This window comes from Xenia sp. Carnegie-2017, unplaced genomic scaffold, assembly GCF_021976095.1.
Source record: "Xenia sp. Carnegie-2017 unplaced genomic scaffold, XeniaSp_v1 HiC_scaffold_19, whole genome shotgun sequence".
In the NCBI taxonomy this organism is placed as follows: domain Eukaryota; kingdom Metazoa; phylum Cnidaria; class Anthozoa; order Malacalcyonacea; family Xeniidae; genus Xenia; species Xenia sp. Carnegie-2017.
In genome coordinates, this window is record NW_025813481.1 from 6,081,428 (window position 1) to 6,092,090 (window position 10,663).

Here is a 10,663-nt window from a genome sequence, read left to right on the forward strand (position 1 = left end):
TTGTCCAATAATTTTTTAAAATTTTCAAAGAATTCAAGCAAATTATAATAGTCTACCTTTCATAATTTGAGCTCATAGTTTGGCAATACCATCATATAGTTGTACAATGGCTGCAAATACAGGTATCCTAGAATTCAAAGTAATTTTCTCCGAAGGTTTTTTGTTCAGGCAATATTTCTTATGATTTGGATGACAAATGCCTATCCTGATGATTTGGATAACAAATGCCTATCCTGATGATTTGGATAACGTACTTTTAGTTCGAGTTATATCAGTTTTTTGCATTTGTCAACTTCTTTAAAGATGGCAAAAAGACGACTTTAGAGCCATGCTCTTCCTGCTGAGACTTACTACGTCAAAACGAGCAAAAGCTACTTTTTTAACATCGAGACTGCCTTGCAAATTTACCTTGTGCTGATGATCATTGGTCACTACGCACGTTTATGATCAAAATTGTACGTGTTTTATGTGGATAAGACACAAAAATACAGGAGCATTATATCTGGCATCTTCTCATTAGCTATTAGCCACACGTTTAAACCATTGGTTCATTTATCTTTATGCGGCGTTTTGGACCCAATTTAGAAGGGTAGCATTTACTACCTCTAAGGTAACTTAGTAACGTTCATATTTTGTTCAGACTCCATATCTGAGCTATGTTGAAGTCATCAGCGGTAAGTGCTTACGCTTTTTCTTTGAGGAAAATGAAGAATTTAGTAATAATTCATAGACAGTTCACAGTAAGACGTCGAGGTTTGGCAGCTGGCATGAATTTACGTTGTACTCAGGCACGAATTACGTTTGTGAAGCTATTTGATAAAGTTTTCAGTCTAACAAGTCTTATTCAGGTCGTATTGAAATTTTCTAACTTAACGTTCGAATATGCGTAGCTTCATATCTATGACATTGATGGCTTGGCCCATCAAAGATTGTCATTGTAGAAACTTTAAAATCTTGGACTTGTGATTATTCATTTTGACGATTGAAACAGACGACGAACGAGTCACGTGGAGAATATTCTAGTTATTCTAGTTTCTTTCACGAGAAGAACTCCTTTAAACAAAATTAATTAATTATTGACTAATCCAGGTTCGTTGTCAAATACAAGTCATGGGCACTAGCTGTCACCAGTGGCCGTCGAGAGCGAGTCACATTGTTTCATAATTCCACATGGAATTTGGTTGTAATCCAGGAGTGGATCTGAAGAGACAATTCCAACGTTCAGTCGCTCACGATCTTCCTCCGTCAAATTTAATGTAAGACACTGTCAAATTTTTCTTCTATAAATAAGAAGTGGGCGCGTTGTGTAATCCTAAATGTTTTATACATCTTTGAATAAGAAAGATGTATTATTGAAAATAATGTTATTTATCAAAGTGTTTGAAAACAATTTCTTGGCGATTTCGACATTGGTTTATACCTACGTATGAGCAGATTTTTGACCAGATATTGGATGTACATTGCAATATCAGCATTAATTAGTTTTGTCTCTCAAACAATAAATGAGATAAGTCTGTGATTCCAATTGTCGCAGTTAGTTGATAAACGTTGATTGACGTGCCTATACTAAAATGATTTAACTACAGACTATCATTGTAAATAATTTCATTTACTGTAAACACGAGTAATGTAATTATTTTAGAAAATATGAATTCTTTCTCTCTCTTTTTTCCATAAAGATTCCAAAGCTTGCGATTTGGGAACACAATGTTATTTGCAAAGAACGACTTTGGTATCAACCGGGAAAGTTACATCGACTCGTAGCCTTCCATGCAGCAGTAAGTACACTTTATATGGTAAACGTGCTATGTCCTCTGTCACTATAATACTGCTTTGAAAAAGTCGTTTATCCTGCCTACGAATAATAATATATGTTATTGAAATTTGATTTATTGCTCTCAACAATTGATGCAAATGCAAATATTTGCAAAAGCAATGCACTTTTAAGGCTATCAAATGTCTTATTAATTAGTCTTCTCCAGTTTGTACGAACAGCAAAAATTACAACACCGCTTCCTTTTCTAGAATAATATCATTTTTGAACATAGGGTGAAAAAAATGCACATATAGTAATTCTTTTATAATTATCTTGCTGTTTAAAATGATGTTCGTTTTTTTCTTCTTTGCCTCCAGGTATGTGAACATATTGCGTGCAATAACATAGATTTATTATCTCCGGCTTATAGTCAGCGTTGCTATAGTGTTTATTTACTATTTTTCTTTGAAATCTCACAACATTCCTAATACGAGCCATGCATGTAGACCTCGTACCAAGCAGGACTAATAGCTATAGATTTTAAGTGACTACATTGTTCTTTATTTGTTTATTTTTTAAATATTCGTCGTTTTCATCAAGAGGTATGACACTTTCATTAACGTCCTTGCACGTACGAAGCGTGAGAGAATTTTCAAAGGAGAAGTGCCTTTAAATTTAAACCCGGAAATTTATCATATATTCTCATGGGCAATTTAACTTGCACTTTACATTTTTGACATTGCAGTGCTGTTCCTATGTATGATTAAGCTCAGGGATTAAAACACACTTTGCACTGGCATTTTAAGGCGGCACGGTTTTGTGAAACTTTTTTTTAATATTTGTCATATTTTCGATACTGACTAACCAATCTCTATTAATATATTATTCCAGTTTCTTTCAATCAGAAATATATTGTCACACTTCGAGTGCATTACTAAAATTTCAGCCATCCATCTGCGGTGTTAGTTGTTTTCGTGTGCATTATTCATTTCTATATCAAAGCAATTGATCAACCATGAACTAAACAAGGGGTTATGCGCGATTGAGGTAACTATATATCTGTTTTTTACGCTCGAATGTGTTGGCTTGCGGAGAAAATAGGCGTTTCTTAAAGCAATAAGCACAACATTTGTATGCAGTTTACGTTAACATAATTAACCAAAATATTCCTACATTCATTTTTTTTTGTCCATATTTCCCTGCATCCAAATTTGAGCAATATACGAGTTGCTATCCTTTTTTAACATTTCCACAGTATGCATCAATAAAACTTTGACGAGAGTGAATAAACAACAACTGCTATCTATATTTATATTGCGAAGAGTAAAATTTGATGTGTAAACTGTTTTCTCCGTGGGAATGTATAGCGGGTTTTTAAGTATCTTTGAAGGTCATCTAAATAACCTTGTTGTTCACATGACGTCGACTGTCGACTTCTGTTACACTTTATACACTTAACAACGGTCATGGAATCATTTAGTTTATCTAGTTTATCTAACATTAGTGCATCGTTTTATCTGCCATGAAAATGTGATATTTTCATTTGCTAAAAATGGTGAAAATATCACAACTTTCTCGTGTCTGTCTTCACTATGAATCATAAATTCAAATAATTCAACACTCATATTGCTTCTGTTGCTAAACAAATCATGATGAGGCGTGAATAGTTCGTACATTTTACGATTTTCGATGATACGAAGAGCATAAAATCACTACAATTTAAATGTGAAACCATACACCGACTTCCCACGAATCTCGCATATATATTCTCTCGACGTCTTCAAGTCGGTAAGTTAATCTTCCAAAGCTTTTAAAATCTCACGCTGTTAAGCTTTCATAACTTATACTCAAAACCATATTGGGGTCATATGGAAAACATTTGATCTAAGCAGTTCGTCTGTCTGTTCTTCCTTGATTGAATTTGCTCGGCCGTTACGCATTTTGGAATGAGAAGGCAAACAAATTTCACCATCATTTATGAGAAGTAAAGGTATTTAGTCCTCTTGGTTAAATCACTTATGCAACAAATAAAGACGTACATTTCTTTTAATGCATAGCAGTCAAATGTTTTATGTTGCGTTCATGTAGCCAGGTTTAAGATGTTTTGCCACGAGTCTTCTGTTTTGATTTCCTTAATTAAACTTTTCGGAAAGAGCGCTGCGTCAAAGATTGAAAATCATTAATAAAGTTCAGAGATTTGGTTTCATTTGATAACTTGGTTGCTTTGGTTCATTAGATATGCTTTAAATGAAGAAACTTTGCAGCGTTATGGATCAGATGAATCAGCTATATATAACAGTGGTTCTGAATTTTTTCTTAAATTTATTGATATTATACGTGGTTATTATGAAGCTTTATTTTAGAGTATTAAAGGATTTCCCATATAAGAAATCATAGAAGATGACTGTTGTACAAAAGGCCAGAGCGATCGTACATTTTTTTGAATATTTTTGCGCAATTTTTTGCATTTGTTACACACGATCGGATAATATGTGTCATGAAGCTATTTCAATGTTTAATAAAATACACAAATAGGTTGAATAAGAGCTTAACAGCTTCAAGAAACATAGCAAAGTGTGAAGGAATTAAAGTTCAAAGTAGCTTTTCTGTTGCGTATTTAAAACATCTATAACTCGTCATCTTCGGCAATTGTTATCGATCTTTTTGCTCCCCCATAGTTTCTTATCAGTTATGTGATATCAAACGGTATTAGACGGTTGAAAGTCTGTTTGGTGAAATTACGAAATAAAAGTTATCCCATGGACTACATTTATAAACAAACTGCGGCAGCTGCACCCTACGTCAGCACGCGCCATAAATGACCAGATTACCACCTATTTATGGTTGGTAATCTGATTCTGGAAGAATTAAGCTAGACGTGTTTGTTACAGCTTAGAAATTACGACCTACAGTGTAATTGACTGCATAAAATCTGTCCTGTGAAATGCAGTCACAATGATACCAGTATCGGAAAGAAGGAATTCAAAAAATTTAATGTTTTTATGTTTTGAAGAAGTTTGAAGAACGGCTGAAGTAAACCAAACAGATAATGATTTTATAAATAATTTTTCATGTTGGTATTTGTGATGTTGTGGTGTTGTGTTCACCTTCCTATTTTAATGCTGTTGGTATTAAGACATAATTTACTTGTGATTTTTGATTTTTCTTCAATAAAAATAAAGGAATAATTTATAAACGTCTATATACAGTGCAGTTGATGCATCTTGAAAGAATCATATTTACATGTGTTTAGGCTCCGTTGATTGCTTTCTCTCTATCTACGTTTATATCTTTTTTCTGTTTGTCCGTTTTCTCATGTTATCGTCGTGTTTTTGTTAAGAAGTTTATTATTTTACCAAGGATATTTGTTTGTATTTAGTCGAGGCAAGCTCTTCCTTTCACCTGTAGATGTACATTTACAATTTTTCCATAAATCGGAGGTTAGAAGAAACTAAGCATGTACGCTGTACTTAATAGAAACATGATTTTTTCACCTGGTTGAAGTTTGTACCTACGCACAGCATCAGTGTGTTGAATTTTTTAATGTCATATTTTCCTGCAACGCAAAGCGTACATAGAGACGTTTCCTCACATATTTTGTCACCTTGAATTTATAGAAATTTTAATGCTTTGATCGTGAAAATGTCAGAAGAGAAAGTTGTGCAACGTCGTCTAAAAAACAACCGACGAAAGACTACCGATGGATACAGGACAGACTCAGGATGTTTCGAAGATGTCGATTTACGACACTCACCGACGCTAGTTTGCTCAGAATACGTCACGGACAAACATTCCTCCACTTGTGACAGCAATAACCCAAATCAAAATGAAGTTTCAAAACAATACTTAAATTCAACTCCTACATCTATACCTACGTTAGCTGAAGATAGTGCAGAAGACAAAGACTTTCATGATATTTTAAAACGATTGTCTGAAATAACTGGCAGTACTGGGGATCTATATCGCTTATGTTTCAACTCAAGATTGTCATTTGGTGGTCACGCTACGAGTGGAAGCGAAGAGACAGGTGAACCAGAAGAAGGCATTGAAAAAACGTTTATCGTACAACAGAAAAATGAAAACTGTGAACTTAAAAAATCCAATCATGATGAGCGGTGTGCAGAGTTTATGTCTCTTTTGTCTTCTTTAATGTCGAAAGTAAGAGAAAATCCAAACATTTTAAGCCACCCAAGTTTAGGAAATTCTTGTGAAAATCAGCTGTCATCGCTGATCACATCTATAAATGAGGCAAAACAGATTGAAGCTAAAAAAGAAAAACAAAAATTAGAATCTTCAAGTCTGCAGGTTTCAACAACTATTAATGATCACAATACTCCACCACCAGTATCGTCTCTTTCGTCTGCAAATGCCGACTGGTCTAATCTTGTTACAGCACAAAAATCATTTGATGAAAATAAATCGTGCATTAATGAAACAGAGAGTGATGATGAAAGCGTGTTTTATATTCTTCATGGTAACACTGAAACCGATAATATATCTAAAGATAAAAATGATATTTCTCATTCTTTGAAAACAGACACATATTTTGATTCTTCAACAAATATAAAGGTAGGAGAGGAAAATGTTAGCTCGTCTACAACTGACGAAGAAAGCAATGACATCTCAAGCGAGGGCTCACACGCATTGTCAAGTAGGCTTGATGAACATGTTGAAGACAATAAACAAATGAACACTAGAAAGTTTGAAAATCTTTTGCCGGAGGGTGACGGTATGGTAGCTAATGGACGTCGAACAGTGAAGCCTTACAGTTGGGATTATGGTGATATTTGGGAGAATGAAGTGCAAGCAGGGAAACGTTGGGACTCGTTTTCTGGAGAACTGGGTTATTATAAACAACGAGATCTTTGCCATGACATGTCACCATCTTTTGAAGAAATCAGAGATGATTTATTCCACAATGCTGGTTTTATTTGTCGCGATTGTTGTCGCATTGAAAGCACAAAACGACGTAGTCGCTCTGCTGATGCAAAGTAATTTTCTTATCTAATATTGAAAATTGAACATCATTTCATTATGTTCAGGTTCACAACTTATATATATTTTTAGATGTTTGCCAATGCATTGCAAGTTATGCCCCTCTCCTCTTCAAGGTGATTCACCATTTGCGAGAACAATTTATCACAATGATCGTAATTCTGGTGTTAAGTTGCGTCGAAGTTGGAGTTCTCAACATATCTCTGCTGACTCCATGATGGTCAGCGTGGACTGGACCAGAGGAAGAAAGGTTTGTTTATTCAAACAAAGATCACGGTTTTTATTACTCAAATTATGTCCTTCTTCATTTTTAGATGAGGGTTTTTACTGACTCATCCAAGGGAACTTTTGATGACATAACAGCTCAAAGTATCAAAAATTCAGTTGCTCGATCCAGTACATTCCGTGGACCCCGTCCATGGTCCGTGTTGAAGCGAAGACCATCCGGGCTGCGACGACGTTCAACGAGAAATCAATCATATTGCTCTAGCTCTTGTAGTGATGAATTATTTACAAGACGGAATTTAGAAAGTAGTGCCCTATCTAGGACAACATCATCCGACTGTCTTACCACTACGTCTGATGAAAGTTCAAGCATAAATTCTTCACCATGTGCCTTATCTTCACCATCCGTGAGCAATCGAAACAGTGGTTGTTTCTCTGACATTAGCTCTTCTGATTCTTCAGACATTCGCCGTGTTGTATTTCAAGGTTTGCCATCAGAGTGTTCCCCTCGTGATCTGTTTAATAAAGGCTATGTTAACTATAACACCACTAAATTGACGTTGAATGAACGATTTGGACTCCTACAGAAGAACTGCGCATTACAGAAATCGTTAATGCGAAACTCTAAAGAAGATTGTAATTATTACAATCTTCGTAGATCAAATCTTCATCGTCATATGTCGAATGATCAATTAAATTGTGGGAAAAACAAAGATCAAAATTACCTCACCAAAGTGAAATTTCTCGGTGATTCTTATTCTCGTTCCAATATCAGCAAGAATATTCGACATTCCAGGAATAGATCGCGTAGTCCATCTCCAGTATCCTCTTCTGTTCCTTGTACTCGTGTTTTAAGTTGTGAGATAGTGAAAAGTGATCATCATAAGAGAGATGTCTATACAAAGGTAATAAAAGTTTGTGTGTAGCTGTCAAAACCCTGAATACGAGGAAAAAAGTTCAATTTTCTTTTCAGGTTAGCATGACTGGTTCTCTAACAGATAAGGACTCGTTTAAGGTTAATGACACAAAGCTTGGTAGAGTAAAAACACGACGAAGTTGGCATGGACATTCTTCTCTGCGTTCTTCTTCATCTTCTTCAATCAAGAGCTTTTCCACATTGCAAAGACATAAATCTCCGACCACAAATACTGGGGACGCACCTTTACTTGCAACATTAGTTACAGTGGACAATCCATTAAAAACAATCACATGTTCCAAGAGGTCCACAATTGATCTTGGAAAACCTTCAGTGAAAAGAGATAGAATATCTTGGGAGGCATTTCGTTTCCATAAACGTGAAAGTCAACCATCCTCAATGGTGGATCTTTCAAACCATGTTTACTCACGTTCTAAGCAGCGACAACCTCCTCCTGACTATTTCACAGCTGTAAAGTGTTCGCAAGGTATGATATTAACTCTTTATCTGCGTAAATTTATCAATTAGAAAATCTATTTCTTCTTTTGTCTCCAGGTTTTCAACAAAGCAACAAAACAAAGTATATTGAGCCTGTGTTTTCAACGCTGAGACAAAGCGTCAAAAAAACACAACCTTCATCAGAAATGATCGAACAAAAAACTCAAAGTGGTAAACTTAAGTCTGTTGGACCATCATCTCTTAAGGAAAATCTTATCATGTCAAATTCACCTCTTACTCCGGGCTCAAGACGTTGGAGTAGTTTGAATGAAAATAACGCTTTGGCTAAACAAAGGCTTCAGAGCTCTGATGTGTACAGAAGGCGAACAATTGAAATGAATCAAAAAAATTTCGATGTAACAAAACTTGGCAGGTATAACTTTATCATTGTAGATTATTGCAATGAAGATTGACAATGATATATCACAATGATGTTCTGGTTTCATTGAAATGTTCCATTTTTAGCTTCAATCATCTCGATCAATCTCTTCCCGTCGGTCGTCGTCGTTATAACTCGGAATCTTCAAGCGTAAGCGATCTTTTGGAAAAGGCTCGTTGAAGAAAATGTCAGTATCAACAAGATAAACATGAATAGGGAAAAGTTAAATGAAAACAGGAACGATAAGCAAAATAAAGCTTTTGAAGTTGCTGAGCTTTCTGTGGACAAGACAAATAGATTTAGGGATATTTTGTCAAACTTTGATATGAACATAATGAAGTTTTCCCAACATGAACTTAATGGAAAAGAAGAAACATCTGCAATTCATGATGAAGTAAATCTACGACAAGCGAATGTAGAAGAGAAGAAAAGTAACTCGAACAACACTTCTTTTTTGGTTGACAAATCAAACAACAATGATGTGTTAAATTCTCCTGTTTTACCTCACCATAAGATCCAAAATCAGTCAAATGATGTAAAAGTTTTTATTGATTATCGTTGCAAGCAACCTGTGTCGGTGGAATATACGGATGAAGACGTTTCCTTCCTCAAAACGCTGGGAAACACTGCTAGAAGTTCAAGGAAAGATCGAAAGAGTATTGGACGAAGTAATATATCATGTTCTGTTCTTGACGCTGATGAGATCGTCAAAAACGTAGAAAACATGACTAAGGAAATTCATGGTTTGAGCATGAGTTGCAAAACGCAACCAGAGCAAGAATTGTTGAAAAACGTAAACACTGGAAAAAGTAAGAAAGCTTTTAACAAGCTCATTTCTAGCATTACTTAATTTCTAGAGAAAATCTTACAGTCGTTTATGTCGTTTTATCGTATTTTTAGAAGTTACTGATAAACGACAGTTATATCCATCACCTCAACCCTATCGAAAGGATAGCACTATCATTTGCACCGACGCAAGAAGTGACACCGACAGTATATCACGTGACAGCACGGTGTCATCCAGTGGTTCGGATATGACCGTTATACTTCATGAAGACACGAATATATCAGCTGAAGATTTGAAACATATGACAGAGAGTGGCGCAAAGATTGGTATCGAATTAGATGCTGTTTATGTCGAAGCGACTGATGAAGAAACAAACAAACGTCAGAGCTTTCTTGATGAACTTCCTCCTGCTATGGAGCTGTCAAACACATTCACCAATTATCCATTGAAGAACACAGAGGTTCCCCCACCATCCCAAGAAAGCACTTCAAAAGATGATCACGAACCATCTTCCTTACTAACAGCTGAAAGAAACTCAAAAAATTTTAGTAGTCCTTTTCCAGATAAAGGGGCTTCTTCTGGTTCTTATTTAGAGACGAAAAATTTAAACAATACCCTTCCATCTTGCATTTCTCTTGCATCTTCACATGCCAGCAACAAAAGCAACGATCATACGGAATGTTCCAATGAGAAAAACTTGTCCAGAAACGTCGAAGGGAAGGGATTTTTTGCTCGATTGAAAAGCTTTCGAAAAAGTTTTCGTCGTACCAGATCGATGGTTGGTTCTAAAGAGTCTTTACGGACGACATCGCCAGCGTTTGATGCCAACGCTAATTTGTTGTCTGGGCTTGATATCAAACCATCGTTGAAGGGGATAAAAGCACAAGATCTCTCACGAACCTCTAGATTTAACAAAGGTTTACGACATCTCGATAATTGTCATCAAAGAGTGGTCGGTTTGAAATCTGTTTCCTCCGATCATTTAAATCACTATCGTATAAGCACAGTTTCGCAAACTGATGCAATCTCAGCGAAAAGTCTCGAGATTCTTATTGAAACATGTATATAGTACAGATATAGTTACCAGCAAGGATCGTCTGCCAAACG

General features: G+C 35.6%; 1 protein-coding gene and 1 long non-coding RNA gene across 6 annotated transcripts; one reads left to right on the plus strand and one right to left on the minus strand.

Annotated features, from left to right (window-relative positions):
* Positions 1-1,159: 1,159 nt before the first annotated feature.
* LOC124438047 lies at positions 1,160-9,125 on the plus strand. Of its 5 annotated transcripts, none has more exons than XM_046988032.1 (8): positions 1,160-1,256; positions 1,680-1,778; positions 5,374-6,747; positions 6,824-7,001; positions 7,066-7,881; positions 7,950-8,379; positions 8,448-8,763; positions 8,856-9,125. In XM_046988032.1, the coding sequence occupies exons 2-8, from the start codon at positions 1,771-1,773 to the stop codon at positions 8,947-8,949; spliced, it is 3,216 nt and encodes a 1,071-aa protein (XP_046843988.1). In that variant the 5' UTR covers positions 1,160-1,256; positions 1,680-1,770; the 3' UTR covers positions 8,950-9,125. The 5 variants fall into 5 exon arrangements, with proteins under 5 accessions (XP_046843988.1, XP_046843989.1, XP_046843991.1 ...); XM_046988033.1 differs by lacking the exon at positions 1,160-1,256 and adding an exon at positions 1,528-1,595; XM_046988035.1 differs by lacking the exons at positions 1,160-1,256; positions 1,680-1,778 and adding an exon at positions 2,722-2,803.
* Positions 2,571-3,133, minus strand: LOC124438067. The gene is made up of 2 exons (XR_006945960.1): positions 2,930-3,133; positions 2,571-2,747 (listed from the first exon to the last, which is right to left on the minus strand). It is a non-coding gene; the product is annotated as an uncharacterized LOC124438067 (long non-coding RNA).
* Positions 9,126-10,663: the final 1,538 nt, after the last annotated feature.